Here is a 22,872-nt window from a genome sequence, read left to right as displayed (position 1 = left end):
GGTGCATAAATACGTAGCTAAGACCCAAGTTTTCACACTGTATATACAAAGCCTCCAATCTTGTAACAGTTTAATGTGCTGGGAGTAGTCTTGAATCTCTTTGGGACTGAAGCCTTGAACGGGACTGCTCACTGACCACAGGACACAAAAGGATGTGAATAGGGATGAGGCAAGCGCCCTAACTCCACTAGTATTTGTGTCAGGTCTTACAAGAAGAAGATCACTTCAAACAGTGGCTTCTAAACCAGGTATTGAGACCTATGCAAAGTCTTCCACAGCCACAACTGGCACGGCAAAGTGGACAGAATTGTAATTCCTCCGATATTTATACTATTCATACAGTATTTTGTGCTTCTTAGGGTCTGCATGTGAGCTGCAACTCGAAGCTTGGAAAGCACTACCAATACAAAAAAAAAACCCCAAACTGTTGAGGGGAGGCTCGCAGAGGGAAATGAAATGTAGTGATAGCGACTGCTTGTTTTGCTGCTGCTGGTTTTTTAATAATAACTGGTGGTTTGTACCATATGACAAGAAATTTGCTGATCCAAACTATCTTACTAACCGGTGCTTCCTGTGCTGTGAAGCAAAAGATTTGTCAACAAAAACAGGAGCTGATAAATTTACTTTTGATTTTAAACATGATCTTACAGTGTACTGTACTCTGGTGGTAACCGAGAAAAACATTTCTGTCCCTAGGGCTCAGTGCCTCACCTTTTAAGAATGTTTCTGAATCCATGCTTGCAAAACTTCATTTTAAGCTCTTGTTAATAATTTACATCATGATTTGCTTTATCTTATTCTTCTGATGTGCACACTGGCTCATTTTTATTGCCCGAGTTTTTGGAATGCAGCATGTTCCCTTCTAATAATAATAGTGGAACTTATTTAGAGCTTTGCATCTTAGTGCTTTATAAATATTAAGTAAATAATACCCAGCACAAATACAGAAGCAGGTAAATTTGTTTGTTCCCCGTTTATACATTGGGATACTGGAACGCTGGCAAGACAGGCCCTCTCCAAGACCACGGGCGAGAGGGGTCAGAGCCAGAAGAGAAAGTACAGATCTCCTACCTCCAGATCCCTTTGTCCTTGCCACGGCTGGGTTTGGCAGCGTGACGTTAGGCACTTCCAGCTAATGCGTTCTGTCGTAACGTTTACAAGTTTGACAAGACTTCAGTGCATGTTAAGGGTCAGATAGCAGTGGGATATTTCCGCACTTAGCTAAAATGCTCTCCTTCTCCCCGGTCCCCTCAGTCCCTTAGTCTAGCTATTGCTAGAGATTTGCAGCCCGTGGTTTTGGGCAGCAGCTGCTGCTGCTGGCAGAGCTCCTGTGCGTTTGCCCTCATCTGGCACTTTTCTCACTTTGCCCTTGCTACAGTTCTGGCTAAGCTGGTCAAGTTAATCCTATACTATATCATCTACTTAGCATTTTGTCTTGTCTGCACTTGACTCGTGGAGTATGTTCATTAAAATTTGTCAGCTAAACCTCACCGATGTCACGTCATTGGTGCTTTCAGTCAGACAAAGCCAGAGTGTTCCTTCTTCCTCTCGGTCTGTATCCCACCATCCCTTTATCCCCATCTCTGCTCACACACATGCAGACACATGAGGTATACGGAGAATTGCTAACTCGTATTTTAATTCTGGTTCAGCAATAATGGGCCTTTTTTTTTCCCCCTCTTTTTTTTTTTTCTTTATGTTCTTTAAACTTACTAAGCCTTTGTTTATAGCTTTGCAATTTCCCTCCCCTCCCCGCCCCCCGGATTTTCTTGGTAACACAAAAAGTAAGTAAGAATACACGTACAAAAAAAATGCTGTGCTTTGTCTTGCAGCAGCAGCAACAGCAACAACAACAGCAGCAACAGCAACAGCAACCAGGTCCCAGACTACCCCCAAGGCAACCGACAGTAGCATCACCAGCTGAATCTGAGGATGAAAATCGTCAGAAACCCCGACCGCGAACAAAGATTTCTGTTGAAGCCCTAGGGATCCTACAGAGTTTCATACAAGATGTAGGCCTGTATCCAGATGAAGAAGCAATCCAGACTCTCTCCGCTCAGCTTGACCTGCCCAAGTACACCATTATCAAGTTCTTTCAGAACCAGCGATATTATCTCAAGCATCATGGGAAGCTGAAGGACAATTCTGGTTTGGAGGTGGATGTTGCAGAGTATAAGGAAGAAGAGTTGCTCAAGGATTTAGAAGACAGCATCCAAGACAAAAATGCAAACACGCTTTTTTCAGTTAAACTAGAAGAAGAGTTATCGGTAGAAGGGAACACAGAGATTAATGCTGAATTGAAAGACTGATCTAAAAGTATTATTTTCTTTCAACAGTGCCACTGGTATTTACTAATGAAATGAAAATTCCATCTTGTGTTCTGTCAAAAACCTTTATTATTCATTGTTTGGCCAATGAATCTTCCAAAACTTGCACAAAAGTTGAAAAAAGGATAATGCAGACTGCACTAGATGTTTTACTCTCTTTTACAAACTGCTTCGCAGCAACAGATGAAGCGTTGAGGATTGTTTGATATTAATTTGTGTTCACTGGATACACTGTGAGTGTACCCAATAAGCATGATACCAGTGATTTTGATTCTGGAGCCTTCAGACAAGCATTACAACTTTTGTGATTTACTGTTTTTCGTTTCTGTTTTGTTCTTGTTTTTCAATTATTACTGTAGCACTCCACACTTGATCTTTGGAAACTCACATTTATTTAAAAAAATAAAAAGAGTTTGTTACTCTTGTTCTATTGTATGTTACAAAAGAACTATAGACTGTGGAATGCAGTTTAAAGATAACATATGCCAACAAATGCCTTGTATTATATGGCACTGCCGTAATTCAGATTTGTTTTCTTTTGGAAGTAAAGGTCACTGTATTTTTTTTTTTCCATTCTCATTGTTACATGGTTTTAAAGAAAATGAAAAAGAAAATGTGAAACACAATTTAGTCCTCATTATTTATTTGTAGATCCTGCAGCATCATGTTGTAATTAATTTTTTTGGAAGTTTCCGTTAAATGTAATATTGCTTCTCTTGTTATCATACTGATTTTTTTTTCTATTTATAAATGTATTTTGATGGGCAGTAAAACAAAGTGTCTTAAAAGTTTTAAATAGAGAAAATGTGCTTTACACAGTTGCCTATAAAAAGTGCTCTATGTTATCCAAGCAATTCATACTATAAGCTTCACTCTTATTGTTGTATGCAATTTTTACTATCATGCAAATAAGCTTAGGTAAATAAAACTAATAGATCACCTTAGAAACTTATGCAATTAATGTGAAAATAATTGATGTTTGCAATGTGTCTTCCTTTGGTTTACAATCAATTTTAAAGCTACAGCTGTATAAATTTTCTGTATAAAGGTGTATTTCTTTTTTATGAGTTTATTGCTATGAAAACACCAGTTATTTTGTTACAGCTGGCTGTTTTTATAAGTGTATCACAATTTTCTTTATGCAGAAATGTTCTGACTAGGAGTGGTTATTGACTGTAACTACACAATTAAAATTGTTTGTATGGTATGATATGGCAGGGTTTGTCTGCGTGTGTGTGTATCTGGGAGGAATAACTTGTTCTTAGTGCACATTGTACCTTCTTGCCACCACTTTGAAGACAACATTTCAGTTGTTCTTCTTTAAAATCACAGGCAGATTTTTTTAATGACCGTCTTAAAATTTGAATTTAGATAACATACTTCAAAAAGGAACACAGTTTGGTTATGAAAATCATAACCTGTCTTTTCTTGGTTTAAAAACTTGCCTGCCCAACAGAGATAGCAGGTTATTATTGAGTCAAAAGGCTATCAGGCATAAACATATTTACAGTTCCTGGCAGTAATGCACTTATAATGGATACAGCTGGTTTTATTTTACACTAGAATTATGCTAACACTATTCCTTGCACTAATGTATAAACATTAAAAAAAAAACATTAATAATCATGAAGTAAATAGGAAGGATGGGCTTTGCACATAGCGGTCCTCTTCTAAACAAGATTATTTTTAATGATCACTAATAAGGTTCTTGATAAAGCCATAATAATTGGTGAGGTCTGAATTTATGCAGGGCTCATCTCTAGGCTAAAGAGAAGTCTGCGGTGGAAAGCTGTGGAGTGCACACTGTTCTCTTCTCCTGGAGGAGAAACAACTTACACCCAGTGTGATTCGGGATTCGATTCTTCTAAAATGACTAAAAGTCTGCAAAACTCAAGATGAGTTTCAAAGGCACAAATGACTCTCAGGTTGCAGCCAATTTCTAATTTTAGATCCGTTAAGTTCTTTAGGAAAATACATTTTGGTCACCGAAGCAGGTTTTCATTCTACACATTCAAAACTGCTGCAGGCTGCCTAGGTCCTCCCTCAGCACCCTTGGGGTTCATTGAGCAGCTCCCAGCTGTGGCACCTTTTGGCTGCTCCAGGGACTGTTGGGGCTGCACCATGATTTGGGCTTGGCATCCAGTCCAGCTGAAAGAAAAGAGCCTTAGGAGGGACCAGGGATGTGTAATTTGGTGTTGCATTCCAAGGAAAACAGTCAAACTATACCCTTGCATAAGGGATGCGTAGTAGCTACAAAGCTATTGATAGTCCAAAGCCATGCTGGTTGCAAAAGGGAAAAACCTAAGCCTAGTCCAGGGAAGCCACTGTGGTCACCGTTGGATTTCTGCACTTATTTCAAATGGGATCGTTGCTCTGTACAGCCACACAGCTGCTCGGAGCCATTCACAGCCGTGGGACAGCATGAGATGTAGCCCAGGCAATGCACGCTGATTTGATGCAGGACAATGCCACTGGCACCCTTGGGGTGGCTGCAGTGCCAAGTGACCATTGCAATAGGACTGCCTAAGGAAAAAAAAACAAAACCAAAACCAAACACTTTTAAACTAATATGTGTACCTATGCTGGGCAGAAAGGAAAGTGAAGGAAAGATTTTTCTGGAATATAGCTCTCCGCGCTAAAAGCTAATACTCCTAATACCAGAAACAGGGCAACAAGTCCAGCACCCTACAAAAGCATAAGAAGAAATGTTTATAAAATTGTCTTTTCCATTTTGAAAGCAATTTCCTTTTCTTTTATCCTTTTAAGTTTTATGGGTGCTGAAGTAGAGGCCATGTGCTCTTGCAGATGGTTATTATAGCTGTTTCTTTTCCATTATCTTGGTTTTTCTTTCTCCTAGCATAGCTGAGGGTATCTTCCAAGTAGTTCAGCCTCTGTAGTCACATATTACCTGCGCGGAGGGTTGAATCAGTGCATTTTTGTGTCCCAGTGGGAGGGCTGTGAGTACAGTCTTTTAACTTGGCCTAAGTGACCAAAAGCACTTTTGTTAAATCTTTAGCAGCATTTTCAAAGGTGCTATGGGTATTAAGGATCCCAACTTTATGTGGATGCGAGTGATTTATACTGTTAGGAGTTAAGCTACTGCAAGCATATGCCACCTTGACTCATGGACTGGCTAGGCTACCTAGAAAATTACCTTATGTCCTTTTCTGTTCCTGTTTCTCACCATCTGGTGTAATCCTACAAAAATAAAACAAAATAAAATAAAACAACAGCCCCAAACCCCCCTTTTCTATTTCTGCCAAGATTAAGAAACCAGACTGAACTTCTGTAATGAAGAACACAAATTCAGACACCCAAACACTATTAGTTGGGAAGCTGTTAGTAAAACTCACCAAGTAGGACTTCACTGAGCATGTCTAAAATGAGTATTTCGTTTATACGTGGGGAAGTATGGGGAAAGAATATTGCTTACTAGGAATAAAATATAAGCTGCAAAGCAAGCCAAATGCCTAAAAAAGAGGGAACCGAGTGCTGAGTGGGAATGGCAGGACTTAGTTTTTGCTATAAAACTGAAGTATTTACCGTGTTTTATGGTGTTTACCATAAAAAGTGGAGTATTTTTACTCCCTGCTGATTCCCATTAATCTATATTTAACTGACAAGATTTATGTGTATATGCTAGAGACCCCAGTGTGTGTTTTTCAAGCCTGAAAGAAAACCAAAGAGGCCCCAGATTCCAAGAAGTCCATGGCTTGGGGACAGTCTCAAGCCCCAGTCACACATACAAAGGTTGCTAATCATTATAAAGACTCCCTTCCCTACAATGCAGGATTTCAGATTTGTGTTCTGTATAGCTACTATAAATTGGTCAGATGATGCAGAAAAAAAATGTGCTGGTTTTAAGGTAAATTATTCCACTCAGTTTTTCTTCTTTACGTTGGGAAGGTGCAGCAAATGAAGAAAGAAGGGAAAATTCCCCCAAACCAGTGATTTTGTTTCAGTGATTTACTGAGTCAGTACTTCAGTTGTGTGCTGGGAAAGCACCAAATATTGCTAAGTTTGTTTGCCAAAGCGAATGCCCCATATGTTGAGCAGTATAAATTAGATACTACAGAAGATCTGCTTGAGCACCAAGTATTAGCAGTTCTGCTTAACTTACTGAACTTGTGCTTTGGTGTCAGGTATATTGCAGAGACCAAAGGTATTTTGATTTTTACGTAACAATTTATATCGTGCTTTGAGTAACAGTCCCATAGCGAAGCAGGGATAGAAATATCCTCCCAGGCCTTTTTTTGCACACAGATGTAATTTTATTTTTGGTCCCTTCACAGTGCCTTGTGTCCACACAGTCTTTTACTACAACAAATGAGCTAATAATTCAAACTGCAATAAGTGATCCTCCTTGGAGCAGGAGTAGCTCTACTTGGCAGCGAGTTTGTTTGCTTTCAGGTTCATACAGGAGCCTGCCTGCCTGCTCTGCTGCTGGCACTCCTCCCACTACCCCACACCACATTGTTTTGCATTGGCCTGGCCTAGGCGCCTTCCTGCTCTGGGTCATCGTGCCCAAATGTCACCTGCCCTGGTTACATGCCTGGTTACATGCCAGCACCACTTAGGTGTGTGTGCCACAGTTTAATACGAGACAGCAAGGACTGTATCTATCTGATGTCACCTACCCTTTATCATCACCACTCATGCTGTGAGCCCTGCAGAGTTGCTAGAATAGGCCACTTGCATTGGAAAGGGAGTGACAACTGCAGCAAATCCACCAGCAGGCAAGAAGTTTCTGAACTGACGGAGCAGAGGGGGCTAGGGGACATGCATCTCAGATTAGAGCAGGAAAAGGGAAAAGGAAGGTGGCAGAGAAAGGTGGAGCGTCAGTAAAACCACAGTAGCTACCCTGGCATGGAGGAATGGGCTCTTTTTGCAAGCCATGCTACAGTGGTACCCAGAAATACTTCAAGGTACTACCTTGGAAAATGCTCCTGACCTGAAGTGCACAATGGTCTCCAGTCAGGGGATTTGCCTTGGAAGGCACTTTCTAGGGTAACACAAGAGCCTCCTCAGGTGTCTGTGGCAAAAGAGGTTTGCTAGCAGTTTGTCCTCTGATGCTGCCCCTGTGCGTAGGACACACAGGAGTCTTTCCATCAGCTGCAGACTGACAGCAACCGTGGCAGATGCAGTTAAGACTCTCTTTCCAGCTTACTTGCTTACCCACACAATGTGCTAAAGCAACACCCAGGCTGTAAACCCTCTCATTTTCCTCAAGGATCACATCCAACCACAAGCAGTATGTTTGCAGCCTCAAGCCTACTTATCTGAGCTGTCTCCTACAGCCCTGCTCCTCCTTGGACCAGATGGGCCATGGGAGTTACAAACAAATAAAATCAAATGTGTTGTATGGCCCAGATGTTTATCATAGTGCAAGAGAACAGAAAAACATGACCTCTGTGAGTGTATAGACTTATATAAGCACACACAGTTCTGAAGTTTTGGAGCAAGTTGCCCCAAGAGGCTTCAGAGAGAGATTTCATACTGCAATAATCATCTTAAAGCATCAGTTGCAATTACTTGAAATTGTTGGGACCAGAAAAATTCATGCAGAGTCCTGCTAACTTTGCAGGGGACTTTGTCCCAGAACAGAATTTAAAGCAAAGAGCACTCTCTTTCGTTATTCACATTACAAAATAAACAGTCTTTGCAGGACCAGCCTTACAGATGCTGCTGCACTTCCACATCCACGTTACACCTCCTGGTAACTAGCAGCAATGCTCACAGCTGTTCACCCCTTCTTGCTGCATCTTCAGGGGACTCCCCTGCACGTAGCATGCCCCAAGATGGCTTAACTCTTCTTTACTCTGCCATTCAACCTAAACACAGCCTTTCATCCACAGACAAGGTTTTTACCCGGGGAAAGCAAATTAGAAAATAACTTACCTCAGAACAAACCATGGCAGGGAAAGGTAAACCAGGATGTCCTTTCACAGGTGATTCTTTATCATTACCAGCATGACAGCTTGGATTGCAAAATAAGTACAGGTGTTGTTGTTGGCTTGCCTTGGTAGGCAAAATGCTATATCCCAGCCTAATAATATCAACTGAGAGACTGAAGGAGACAGAAAAGGAGGAAAGGTGAGAAGAAATACCTAGATAAAAACTTATTGTGGGTAGCTAAGCCTAGAGATGACTAAAGAAGTGCAAGACTAGTTTAAATTGAAGGGGATCTGAGTTAGCCACCAGGAAAAACAAAGTGAAGAGCACTTTTGTGGTTCACATACTGGATGTCCTGCAAAAATGCAGGAGTAAACACAGTAACGGAGTTATTTCAGAGGAAAGATTAAATAGAGAAGGCTTGCAAAACATAGAAGGCTTGCAAAAAGGCAGTGGCAGCTTGCTTCTTTAGCAAGTACCTGCAAAATTGTAAGTGGTGCATGGAAGGTGAGTAGAGAAAGAAAATGCAAAATTTCTAACAAAACTAGAGGCAATCTTTGATATTATCAACCAGCAGGATTAAAAACAGCAAAAAGGAGCAGTTTTCTGCACATTCAACTGCCGAACTCACTGCTGTACGCACCCCTTCATACCAAGAGCACAAACGGCTTACAAAAGGTTCAAAGAATTTGCGAAAGCAAAGGGTTGATCTGACCTCATTTTAAAGAGGCCAAGGCCTGCTTTCCACTCGGTAGTGCCGGACAGCATGTGAAGATTACACTGTACTGGTTTTTTGCTGTGACCCAATGATGGTATCCATATGGACAGTGTCCAGCATCCAGCCAGGGACATGGTTGCTTTGAGTCGGCCATATTCACAAGTGAGACGAATTTGAGTGGACTGAAATTTGTACTGTGTTCCTGGTCAGGTATGCTAAATGCAATTTGTGTACTTTATTCCTATCTTGATCTTAGCCAGATTTTAGAACAACTTATCTGAATAATTTCATTAAGGAGTATGTCACTTCATATTTACAAAACATTCCCTCCCACACATGCCAACATAAAAATTTATACCCAAATCATTTTGGCCATTGCCATGGTACCAGTGCAGGCACTATTCACGACCATGCTCTGGTTGCAGCAGGAGTAAAGTAAGGCTCCTTTGACCCTGTTTGCCTAAAAACTGGGCCATTTTTTATCATGTGGTACCACCTTTCTTTCAGCGTTCCCTGAGCACATCCCACTTCTTTCAGGTTTAGCTGACCTGTTCCTGTCTTTTCTTCAAAAGCCCACTGGGAAGGTTCACACCAGGGAAAGGTATGTGAGGGCTTCCAGGATGATTGGGGAAAAAAAAAAAAATGGATGTATATATTTGCATCATCCCCTCATGAGACATCACTCCCAAGCTTTTTAGGGTGCATTACAGGATGGCTGGGAGAAGAGTCACAGGAATGTGCTGGTTTGATCCCAGGTCTCCTGCAGTTATCGCTGGGCTTTCTGCAACACACTCAGGGGACTCACAAGCAGAGGGGCGGTCACTGTAGCTGGGGATGCCACCCCAAGGTGCCACATAGCACATGAGCATGACACTGCTTGCGAGCACACTGTTGGACAAAAAAAGCACCGTGGGTAAGCAGATCAAAGCAATGTGATTGCATTTCACGTTTGATACAGCTCATTCCTGAAGCCAGGGTGAATAGCCTAATCCAATGTATCATTCCTGTGCAGGCAGACCCTCGGGCTGGCATCGTGTCCCGTGGAGCACTGCTCCAGCGTGCAGCATCTGCCACCATCTGCCCTAGGGCTTGGCTTCAGATTGCCCTCCTCCTTTCCACCTCCTTTTGGGAGACGCTTTGCACAAACCTTGAAGGCCAAAACTCAGGCTGTTTCAGGCCCTTCAGGGCATTTATTCCCCTGCCACTTCCTGTACTACTTGATCTTTGATCCACACTCCTGACCTTTAGAAATTCAAAGGGGTAGCTTTCCAGTGATTTAGCTTCAGTTTTGCTTGCTCTTATTTTTGCATATATAAGTCTATCTGCTTACCCATTGTCTCCCCTGTTTAATCAATACGTCAGCTGTTGATCACAACCGCTGCCAGACAAGCTAGTAGATGGGACAATTATTCTCACAAGGACTTCTAAGTCCAGACTTTTAAACCTACCGGGTCCAGCACAGAGCAGCTGCGAGAGCTCTGAGTAGCAGCTGCCCTTTTTCTACTGCAGCTGCTGAGCCGCTCTCCTGACAGTCTCCGGCTACTTTGCTAAGGCAAGAGGAAAAACTACTTTCTTTTCTAGACAGCACGGTATAAAACCTTAACTCATGGCTGCTCTAAGAAAGGAAGTGAAACACCACAGGCAACTCCCACCCAGTGTGGTCATGAGATAGAGTAGCCTGGGGCAGCTCTACCTTGCACCCAGCCAGCGAATGAGTAAAAGGCAGAGACACAACAGGAATGGTCTTTCTGCCTCTTAGTTTTCACACCTCAGCTTGTTATTAAAGAGGCATTGGGGCAGATATACCTACAACCTAAAGATATCTGGAGCCGTCTCAGACTTGGGATCCTCCAGCTCCTGGCTTCCAACTTACCTGCTGAGCAAAGATCTATGGCAGGCTCTTTCAAACCTGCCTCCTGAACTTCGCTGGCTGCCTTGGGGCGTGTCTTCACCAAACCCACTGGAATAATGTCAAGAAGAAAAACAAAAGAGCAAATGTGCCAAATGTCATAAGTATTTTCCTGCTGAGGAGGATCCAGTGATTTGATACCAACTTTCACCCTTTCTAAGACGCACTCTTGGCCACTGGACTGTACCTCTTCACTTCACTCCCCAAGGATAAGATTGTGTTTGGGCAAAAAAATACGTGTGGCCAAAACATTGGCTCAGCCATGACAGCCCTCTATTCTGCTGTGACCCCACAGAGGTCAGAGGCCACCAAGCAAAACTTGAAAGAGTCTTTGTTGCTCTGACTTATGGTAGGAGCTGCCATTATATTCACCAGATACTGAGACTGGGCCTAAAAGTACTTGATTTAAGGCCACGACTCTTTGGTTTTGCTGCAAGTACTGCTCATCAGTAGCAAACCATCTGTACCGCCATAGTTTAGGGCTATGAAGTTATAGCTGCAAAGTGTTGCTGCTGCTGCTAGTAAGAATTCTATGCAACATGCAAGAAGAGCAGCTGTAACTGCAGTTTTCTGCCTGTCTATGTGGTCTTTTATACACTTCTCCAGCACTGTGGTCTCACAAATAGGCTGGAGGCCATTCCCGACATCACGGAAATTCCCTCCTCCTGCTGATTTCTTCTTCCTGGCCTCTGCCAGAGCCTGGCTCATTGAGGGAAAGCAAAACACAAAGATAATTCATATCCGCACCCCGAGTCCTTTCACAACACCTGACTGCGAGCTATAGGGCTGCCTATGGGGGCAGGAAATTGTTTCAGTGCACCAGAACAGCATCAGAAACAAGTGAGGAACAGCACGGGGGGGAAACGTGAACAGGAAGGATTGCCTGGAGACTGAAAAAATGGAAGAAACAATAAAGAGAGGAAGGAAAAAGGGAAATAAAAGACAAATAGATAGCTGAACGATACACTAATGGCAGTAAAATGTCCCACCCTTCATCTATACGCACGTTATTCCAGTATCTCCTCCCATGTCTCACAAATATTTGCCAGGTTTTCTCTCAGGGGTAGAAATCAAATAGAAGCTATTTACTCCCCAGTGAAGAGAGTGTTTTAAACTTTGATGGACTTGGATTCTTTTCTCTTTTATTATTAGTCTTCCTTTTGGGCTCATAGGCATGATGTTTATCTCATCTACTCATGGGAAGAGGGGGAGGAATGGGTAGGCTTGACTTGTGCTAACTGTTGGCAACAGTTGTTTAATGTTTGCAACATGCACCCAAGTATCATGAGACTGAGTAAAATATAAATAAATATGCTCTTTGGAAACCCCATACATCTTTATGGCCTATGATACCTTCAAATCATGGAAAAACACATGTTTGTTTGTTTGTTTTTTTAAAAAAGATTTTGGTAGCAATGTTACCTCCCATTGCTGTAAACAAGGTCAGGAGGCCAAAATTAGTCTATCCTATTTTGCACAAAATAGTCAACAACTTAAGATGTTTTTGCAATAATCAGAAAATTATTGACCGGTGTCAACACCCCCTTTCTGATAAACTGTTGAAATGTTAATATTCTTGGCAAAATTGTTTTTGCTCTAATTACTGTATCCATCTGCTCTATAAGATTGATTATACTGTGAGAATGTTTGTTCTCTTGTCTCCTGCAATGATGGGCCTCTCCTTGGCGCAGAAATAGTCCTGCCTCATCTTTACACAGAGACGAATGTGCAACAGAAATCAAACCAACACTCAGCCCCAGTGAAGCCGAATAAAAATTCCTTGAAGGATTGAATACAATAGATATTAACTGGCTCTTGGAGGGACCATCCCTTGGAAAACTATTGCCCTGGCCCGGATGAAAGTAGCTGGCCTTCATCCAGCGCAGGATATCAGTGACCAGGAAGGCCACAGAAACCTGGAAGCCCACAAATGCTGGCATATCAGCAGGGTTAGTGATTCAGCTGAGGAGAAGTTTGGCTAGTTGGCGACACCAGGCCCCCTTTGCAGCAGCTCCTTGGCAATGAGCAGCCGAGTTGTCCAAGGAGCAAAACGTTTCCTTCCTACCTTCCACCAGCACCTGCAAAGGCTAATGTTATCTGGATTGGACTGGTTGTTTTTGGAGCCAACGTATAATATACATGCTATCTGTGGCATGTGCCAGTAAAGATCCAGTATAAAGTGATTTCTGGTATGAATCATTATTAAAGCTCATTAGAACAAAACAAAACACAACAAAAATCCCATACATTTTCTTATGAAAAAAAAAATAATCGGTGGAAAAAAAAGTTTTAGTAGAAAAAGGTCTGGAAGAAATTCAAAATTACATTTCATTTTGAAGTGGTATTTCAAAATGCATGCACAAAAGTCATGCAAACTAAAAAAAAATATTTATTTTCTTTAGGCATTCTTGCATAACAGCTGAACTTTTTCATTGGAAAATGATGCTTTCCTCACAGATACAAAATCAAATTCAGCAAAAGCATTTATTTCAGAAATATAATTTTCAGTTTAAAAAAAAAAAAAAAAAAAGCAGCTATTCCTTTCCAGATACTGAACTGTGTAGTCGTGTCTAAACCATTCAAAAGAGACTCAGGCTGAGATTGCTTTCAGGTTTTTCATTTTAAAAAAGATTTAGGGTCTTTGTAAAAATCTTCCAAGTTCTTGACTCCATAGGGTGCACTCAGCGCATATGCTTATCCTTACAGCAAGAAGCTTAAAGGCTGGAAACTTCCAAAAAGGAAGAAAGACTTTGTAGATGTTGAAGAGATGGGTTTTTCACAGTTTTAAATTCATAACATATGACTACATAAAACTTTTCCTGAACTGTAATGCATTCTAAAGAGCATCTGCTGGATATTCATTTGCACCTTCATGTCAACCCTTCATTTGTGCCAGCAGGGAGTATTAAGTTGTCCTTAGCTATAATACAGGCTGCTTCCAGTGCCTCAGCTAATGTACCATGCAAGAACACTTTCTGAGTTTAAGAAAGAAGGGGGAGAAGACTAACAAAAATATTGTTACTAGATTTATTGGAGAGAGAGTGGGAGAATGAGGTTTTTAAGAGAATTCCTCCTCAGAAAAAGGTTTTGTACGCCCGTTTCCTTAGTGTGCTATTACAGTACCGAGTGATTTATTTTTTTTTTTACACCTGAGAAAAGTTTCAGTGGGGAGAGTGTGACTGTAGTCCAGCCTCAACATAACACCTCTCCCTTATCTTCTTCTTGGCTTACCTTCTCCTCCCATTTCCCACAGCAGTTCCCAACCTTAATAGCCATCAACATGCCATATTGCTGCTGCCGTTGCTCAGAGCAGCAGAAATGCAGGAAGACATTCTATAGAAGAAATGTAGTAGAAGTTTCTGCAAACTTCTTGCAGACTTCTTGCTTCAAATAGACCTTCTCAGGCCTGGGCATCAAGCACCCGAGGCAAACAATCTGCCAGCACTCCCACAAGGCCCTCGTGTCCTTGTGCCTGGTGACCGCCATTCAAAGGACTTTCCACCCAGAAAAGTGTAGCCAAAGCTATCGCCAAAGTCAGGGAGTGACAAGACCCCTTTCAAAATGAGCAAAGTTGTAGTTAGGTACCTGGGAGACGTAAGCCTGGGGTAACGCTTGCTGAAATCAGTAGGGATTTCCAATCAGATTTTGAGCTGACAACTACTTTTAAATTCTCTTTCAAATTCTTTTTCAAGCTGTTTTTCATTGTACATTGGTTCAGTCATACCAGCCCTAAGAGGCCAGACGGGATTCTAGAAAACATCACAGGAAATACATCACAGAAAAAAAATGTCAGCGTAAAGATCTCTAAATCTCAGAAAGGAGAAGGATCGGAAGTTACAATCTTTACCTAGGACAAATACAAATCCCAGGAAAAAACACTGACGGCAGTGAAGACTCCATTCTCCACAAATTGCCACTGGGAAATCCAGAAGTCCAAAGAGAAATTAGGGGTTTTCTAAACATCGACTACTACGGTTCCAATTTGTGCAGGGACCTGAGCCCCTTCTCATTGTCCCCTGCACAAAATACGTGGAGGACTGCAGTGACCGAATGAGGCTTGGTAAACTCCTGCCTGCCCGCAGGCTCACGCCGACATCCCGACTCTGTCCTGCACCGGAGGGCCATTTTACAAGCTGCCTGTACAGGCGCGCTGGATGTAGCACAGTTTTATTTTTAAATGAAATCTTTGATTATGGAGAACAAACCCATGGCTAGGGATGCATGCTACAGAACCACAGGGTCTGTGGGGGACCGTGCTTATCGCAGCAAAATCGCCTTCTCAACTGTTCAGCATTGCTGCCGTGTCATGTTACAGTAATAACTGCAGATGAAGAGCTTTTAATTCATTGATAAAAGCAGAAGGCTGGAGTAGCTGGCTAGCTGTAATGAAGCTTATTATTCTGCAGCTAATTTGCCGATTATATTAGAGTTTTATTTCTGAGCACTTGTACCAGAAGACAGCATTATCAACACAACATCTAAACATAGAAGGTCCTGGGAAGAATGTTAATGAGCTATCACCTACCTCTGCAAAGGTCCATGTTATTAATAGTGAGTATCCTAAGTATAGATCAAAAACTGTCCCTGGAGAGTGTGCAACCTGTGTAAAATATGATTACTCATTTGGAACATAACCAGAAAGTAACGGTTAAGTCATGTCTCATTTAAAAGATTGTGGTTTCTTTAATGATGGTAAGTGGACAAGAGCTCAGATGAAGCACCCTGGCCTGGCAGTGGGATTCCCACACACTCTTAGCAGCCGCAGCCGCAGGCTGGAGCCTGATCCTGGGACAAAAGCTGCTCATGAAGGAGCACTCTGTTTCTGCCTATCCTCTACCTCCTTTAACTCTCCAACTTCCTATTTTCATTGTCTAGAGGCCAGGAGCCCCTGAAGACTACTGAAACATGAGATCTGCTCCTTCCTCCTACCCCTGCCACTGAGATCCCCCAAAAGCCTGAAAGAGGATACGGGCACATCTCTTTCTGTGCCAGGGAATAAAAGCAATGTCATGATAGACAGATAGGTAAAGAGGAATCAAGGGTATGACATCTGGGTACCCACCCATCACCAAGATCCAAGCGGACCTTCAGTTAATCACATGCCCTGGCATCTTCCTGGAAATATTGAGAATGGTGTTTGTTTTTCCTAAAACTCCTTCAAAATTTCAGTGGGAAAAGGAATTTTTCATGTCCTCTTGCTTTCCTCTCGCTGGTTTCCTGCCGTTCGCAGACACAGTTTCAGCTCCTTCTAGGTACTCATGAGAACACAGCATCATGCTAAAACAGTGTCTCCTTGGACCCCCTGGCAGGAAAAACCACCACCACTGACCTTCCTTGTGCCTTAGGAGTGAGGAAGAGCAAGCATTGCTTTAGATGTTTGGAAATGTTGTAAATATGTCTACTTATTGCTAAGCTTATAAAAAAGTCATATCTCGAGTTAGTCTTTGGCAGGTTCAAGCTAGACCAAAGCACAGCAGAGATTGCTGTAGGATATACTTTGGTTTTGTATGTAACAACACCGTAGTTCAGAGAGGTTATTTATCCTAATCCACAGAAGCCCATAATTGCTTTGCAAGCTCACTGTCTATTCAAGGGAATTACAAGCCTGAGTTTCTCTACTGTGTTGTGTCCAGTCAGAAAAATTGTTCTTCTACTACTAAGAAGGGAAAAAGGAGAAAATGCAACAAAAGTCTTGTTTTCTTGAAAACACAACACAAAGTGCTCAGCAGCAGGTACAGCAGGTTCTTTTTCCTATTCATTAAAATATTACTGTTGAAAAACTCACTTTCATTTCCAAGTGGCAGTGTCCTCTGGTTGTTAAAATCAGTTTAAAACTGCAGTTCATGACTGATTTGTAAAAATACTAATTGCTGAGATATTAATGTTAAACTGCTATAGCTGACATCAGATAAGCATCTGCTGTCCCCAGAGATGAAGCTGTGGCAGGCCAGGGGGTGAGCATGGTTTATCCTGTGGGATTGCCAGCCCACCAGCTAGCCCAGGAGGGCTGTGGAAAAGGGGTGGCATGGCCGTGGAGGGGACACCCTTCTCTTTGCACAGTCTCCCAGCTGGCCTTTGCCATGCTAGGGGACACCTGGAGTCGGGAGCAAGACTAAAGAGAGCTTCCAGCCTAGACACATGGGTCATGAGATTTACTTTAATCTGACCCTTGCTTTTTTTCCAAAAAGGGACATTTGGGGGTCAGTTCCACTCTAAACTGTGCTGTCTGTGCTCCAGCACATGCTGATTAGCCATGAAACACCAGGCTGCCAAGCGCAGCAGGCACACTGCATGCCAAGCAGCTTTCCAGGGCAATGCCTGAGCTGCATCAGCCCCAATCCCACGGCACGGTGCAGAGTTCCTGCATCCCAGGACATGACAGTGCTCACACACCTGCAAGACGGAAAGGCTTACCTCTGCAGGTGGTGAGGGGGGCTAACATATGGGATACACAGCCTTTGCAGAAGGGACAAAAATGGCCTGCAAAACAGTTGAGGAGATGGACAGCAATGGCAAATTCCTCTCGCAGAGCAAATGTCAATGCACCAGCACAATCTCCTCTGCGTACAGGATATTTTGTCTATTAGAGACCAATCCACGTAGCCACAGGCAATCTAGACTCCTTAGGGAAACAGAAGGTTGCCTGCTTAGACTTATTAGGATGGTAAATGGCTGAGCAGCTGGATGAACAGGCAAAAATAAACTACCTGATATTCTTCCAAGTGCTATACAGAAACCATCCCCATTTCTCTTCAGTCCTCTTAGCTTTGCAAGGCCAAAGGGATTTAGATGCTTAACATTCGGGACTTAGAAATCCAAATCATCAAAATGTAAACAGGCAGCTTTGAAGATCTGTGTCTTAGGAGCCACAGTCCCACTGATTTTGCATTAGACTTTCAAAAATAGAGGTACGAGGGTCCGGCAAGGTCAAGTGGAATTGCGAAGATGTTTTGAAGAAGGTCACATTGACAATGACTGGCATGTAAACAGCAATGGGGAATATAGAACTCACCCCCAAAACCTGGTAAGATCCAGGCAAATAATAACCCCCTTCCTAACAAGGTCTAATTTGGTAAGGTAAAAAAAATCCTACTGCTCAAATCACAGAAACCTGGACAGGACGGGTCATTAGATATCTAACTGTAGGTCATCAGATATCTAACTGTAGGTCATCGAAGAAACTCCATTATGTCATGTGCCATTCACCCAACTGTGTCAAAGTTTTAAGTACTTATCCATGTACAATAGGACCAGCTCACGTTACTGTACAGTTAATTTTTCCATGTTTTTTTTAAATCAAAACAATGTTTCAACAAACCACTTTTTCTGGTATTGATGGCTTTGCGTACAGCTTTTCTCTAGAGTAGTTGCAAATGTTTTGGAACAGAGCATTATGTATGAATATTTGAAATAGTTTATCCTTGTAATTGTGCATTACCTTGAACTTATGTCCCACAAATTCCTTCTATATTGTGGAATCAGTCATTATTGATTCCCTTTTTTATTGTTTCAATGCTTCTTTTTTTTTTTTTTCCTTGAAAGAAATTCTACCCAGCAGTATATGCTGTAGTTTACTGTGCACCTTTATACTGGTAAAAGGTCGAGAAAGACTGCATTTGATTGTTAGTCCATCTCTGAAGTTTCTTATTCTGTAGTACTTGAGCATGGAGGCCAACATTTTCCAAGAGACACTGTGACGTTAGGCGTTTGAATCCGTATCTACACACCCGTATCTACACACGTAAATAAAGTTAGCCCTGCTTTTCAGAGGACTCTCAGATCCCATCAGTGGGAGTTTTTATGGACAGAAGACTGAATAAGCATTGCAGGATTTAATTAGTACTATTACCCAAAGGAGTGCTTTAAAGATGGCTATATCAGAGGATGCTGATATAGTTCAGCAGATAACTGTCCTTTTTTCTGTGCATAAGCTTTCAGTGATGCTTAAGAGAGAAGAATTTTCTTCCTTAAAAAATAAGTTCAGCTATGCACTGCTTGAAGTAGTGTTTATTTGATTAACATGTCACACATTAAGGTTGTCAATACTCAAAAAAAAGAAGCATGGAAAACTAGAGTCAGAATAAGAAAACTGTGTCTCTTCAGAGCTATGCTTAATTGCCAACTTAGTAGAACTATCCAGGACAGTTAAAAACATCTTTAGGAGCCATATGTAGCACAAACACACACAGCTTCTCAAAAGGAACAACATAGTACAGTTGTCCGTGGTCTACATGAGAGATCTCATCACACACATCCTTGAAAAAGGAGCAAGTCTGAAGTCAAAAACCACCGCAAAATTTACGACCATCTTCAGCTGGTGCCTCATCTGGTGTAAATCAGTGCAGCTCTGCTTGTCTGGATGGAGTGATGCTGATTTACACAGGCTGTATTGGACTGCTGTGCAAATGTGCTTCTTACATACCTAAAGAGAAAAAAATGTGAAAAAATAAGGAGGAGGGAAGGTTTCTAGATCTATAGCAGAAAATGAGCCAGGAAATCTGTACCTATGTTTCCTATAGGAGCACACAGGTATTTTACTGCTTAACAGCCCCAAAACGAATGACTGACATTTCAGTTTAGGAAGTGCCACAATTAAATTTCAAAATATTTGTGTAACAGAATTAAATTGCATGCATATATATTCCTGTGATGGTTTGGGGCATCTGTCTTCATACAACTAATGAGTTCAGCTGGACACTATGAACTCTGCTTACACTTTTGATCTTGCTACATTCTTAGTTTTTACTGTATTATATATTTACTGGTAGTGAGGCTATGAAGCCTGATGCCTGGATGTCTGTCTGTGAATGGGTCAGGTATTACATTGCTCATAAACTGAAAAAAAATAAATAATCTGAACAGATCAGCCCTAACAAATAGTAGGATGGCTCCAGCCCAGCTTTATGTAGAATAAGGTTTGGTGCAGCGTGTTTTCTTTTCTCAGAAAAGAAGAAGACAAGAGATGTAGAATAGCCATTTTAAAAGGATTCATGTAAGGGTAAAGAACAAAAAAAGGATCAGAATATGTGTAGTTTCATGTTCAAGAAAAGAAATTTGAGCTTATGAAGATTATGAAGAAGCTACAAGAAGGAATCTCCTAAGGTCTGTCCCAAAAGGACATCACTTAATGTCCAAAGACCTGTTAGGAGAAAAGCAAGAAAGACTGAAAAACAGCTGAATTAATTTTGCATTGAATTCAGTATTTCTTGTTCTGGCCATAGTAGAGAAAGCTGTACTTGAGAAACATTCTGTGAAGTGTACAGCTTATTCATTTCGGCGAGTATTTCTATTTCTTCATGAAAGGTTACACCAGACAAAAAAAAACCCCAGCAGAATTCTTTGGAGGAGGCACTTGGTCTTTGTGGTGAGCCCGCTGGAGGATGGGCTCTTGCAGGGGGCAGTGGCAGAGCAGGGCAGTGAGCGTCTGTGCCAGGATGAGGCAGGGACAGAGGACAGGGAAGGTAGCACCACAGGAACTGCTCACCCTATGGTGCAGGGCACGTGTCCGGGACCAAAATCTGTGCAGTGACCTGCGAAGACCAGGTATGGTCTGTGGACCCCCAGAGCTGCTTCTCTATGAGACCTCCAGCCACATTCAGAGAGGCCTTGAGCTAGTTTAAAGGCAGTCATTCTCCAACGATGCTAAATCTCACACCTTGCTGGTAGCTCAGCCAGTGGGAACATTTCTCAGTTCCTACAGATTTAGTCACTTACTCATACTCACTTCACTCACCTCTCACATTACAGCCCTGCTTGTTCATCAGGTCTGGATTTGTCTGGATATACAAGGCAGTCTACATGCACTGCATTCTTAAGAGAAAAACAGCAAGAACAACAGCCAACAGAAGACTACACGGAGGTTTATGCTGTCAATTTTGTCAGTCCTACTTACATTTTCAACTTTTTCTAAGTTTTTGGGAGTTGGACTAAACTGAAGCGCCTCACACGTGATGAAGTGTGGATGGCAATGGCAGTCTGGTTAATAACGAGGAAACCAATTTGAGTAGAAAGCGGTTGAATGAGGAGTCATTTGAAAAAGATCTTGCTGATTCTGGCACAAACACAGCGGTGGGGAAAACTGTAAAAGTGAAACCAGCAAGTACTGCAGCCATAACTAGTGACTGCAGCATGTGTGCATGCGTGTAAGAGACGGTTGAAAGATTTAGTAGCTAGATGGCAAGACAGGTGACACAACTTCTGATTCTGACTTATGGAAATTGATACCTCTGCTGAAGTACAACCTGTTCTCCAAATCCTGACATTAAGATGAATTGCAGCCAAACGGCAACCTCTAGCATTTGATATTTGCGAGAGCTCAAATATTGATTGCACTACTTATTAATGAGTTTCATTCATATTAAATACATGGTATGTTTGCACAGAGGAGGTGTTTTCTAGGGGAGGCATTACATGCTGTATTAAACAATGAATAATTTCTTAATCTTAAATGTGAGTAAACAGCAGGATAGTAAGTGTCACGGTTATAGGCAATTTCAGGAAGGTGCAAGTATAGCAAGTGCTCCAGCACACCTGATGAGGCAGCTCTTACTCCAAATGAAGATTTTCTTGATAGCAATCTCTATGTGAGGTGTTATGAACCAGAAATTACTGTCACAATTTATAACAGGTAAAGAGTTTGCCTTTTTAAGTTCTAAATTCCATGTTCTTTCGTTGAAACCTTGTGACTGTATTTATTATGGTAACTTTCTGTGTTGCCCTTTTAGAGCTCCTCCTACTTGAAGTATAGTTACTTCTGCAATGTCTGGTCTTGGCTAAAACCCCACTTGCTGGTCAAGTTGCCATTTACTTTAATGAAACAGAAGATGAGGTCTTGTGTTTAGCAACTGAAACTTCAGAGCTCTCAGCACTTGCTCTTTCTTTTTGCAATTTATTTTTTACTACAGTTGCTAGGTGTTTGATTTCTGTGATCAGCTTTTGATGTAAGAGGCAATAATGGTGAGTGTGGGTAAGCAGAACATCTAAGCAACAATAAAAATGGTCTCAGTTTTATATCAAAGATGCAATTTTTCTTGCACAAACCTTCTCTCAGAATACAGATCATTGCAACTGGGCTACTTGGAAAAAGTACTGTAAAACTACTGTGGAACATTTTCTTTCCTTCACAGCTAAAACCCACAAGCCTCTGTTTGCACAGGTCTCCAGGGGCCCATTCCAAGAGTCACTGAAAGAAAAGGGAACTCAGCCAACATGGACATATCTACACTGCCCTGCCAGCTTTGTGCTCCAGCTCAGACCCTCTGCCTGACCAACCTGTCTAACTCCTTGGCTAAGACAAGCCACCCTTGTGCCTGGGGAAACCTCACCCCTAGACAGGACAGAAAATCGGGCTGAGCTGGAACATCGGCCGTTACCATGCAGTTAGGCAGGTATAACTGTGTCAGACTACACAGAGGAGCAGCTCCTTCCTGAAGACAGGCACAGCTAAGAGCACAGAGTTCAACGGGGCTGATCCACTCCCTGCTGCTGTGGGAGGAAGACTATATCCTGAATATTTGTGCATAACTGAATAAACAGATAAAACTCTTCCGAAGTTTGATTGGTGATATGATTCACAGAACAAAAAGTGGACTGTTAAAGTATTTGCAGAATGCCTGTAATAATGTTGTAACATTTTAGCGTTGCCATAGGCCCTCTATTTCTGTATCAAATTTCCCATCAAATACTAGCAAGTAAGATTGTTGTCAACAGGAACAGAAAGCAACTCACACCTGTGACTCGACCACTCTGTCTAGGTCTCGGACACACAAACATTAGGCTGTACCTGTAAAGTGGCAGTTTCCAACTTACGTTGTTGGCTCCAGTGCAGATCCACTGAGACCCCAAACTCTTTTATAAGCTGCTTGACAGTGGTGGCAGCCTCTTAGATAGGAGCAGCATCACTTATTTTTGAGAAACAACATATGGTACTTAGAATCCAGTGGTTGCCAGCTTGTGATGTAATTAGCCATGATCCCTGAACATCTGCACTCATCAGTTAGCCTTTAAGTTGGTGATCTATTGTTCTA

The 22,872-nt window shown here is 42.0% G+C and overlaps 1 protein-coding gene across 7 annotated transcripts in view; it reads left to right on the top strand.

Annotated features, from left to right (window-relative positions):
* The window catches only part of SATB1 (SATB homeobox 1), a 94,064-nt gene extending 90,527 nt beyond the window's left edge, over positions 1-3,537 (top strand). For all 7 annotated transcript variants that reach the window (XM_055804412.1, XM_055804408.1, XM_055804411.1 and 4 more), the window contains one exon: positions 1,833-3,537. In XM_055804412.1, the coding sequence (XP_055660387.1) occupies positions 1,833-2,309 (477 nt within the window). In that variant the 3' untranslated portion in view covers positions 2,310-3,537. The remainder of the gene's footprint in view (positions 1-1,832) is intronic.
* Positions 3,538-22,872: the final 19,335 nt, after the last annotated feature.

This window comes from Falco peregrinus, chromosome 5 (assembly GCF_023634155.1).
Source record: "Falco peregrinus isolate bFalPer1 chromosome 5, bFalPer1.pri, whole genome shotgun sequence".
NCBI lineage: Eukaryota > Metazoa > Chordata > Aves > Falconiformes > Falconidae > Falco > Falco peregrinus.
This window is presented reverse-complemented; position numbering and strand designations above follow the sequence as displayed.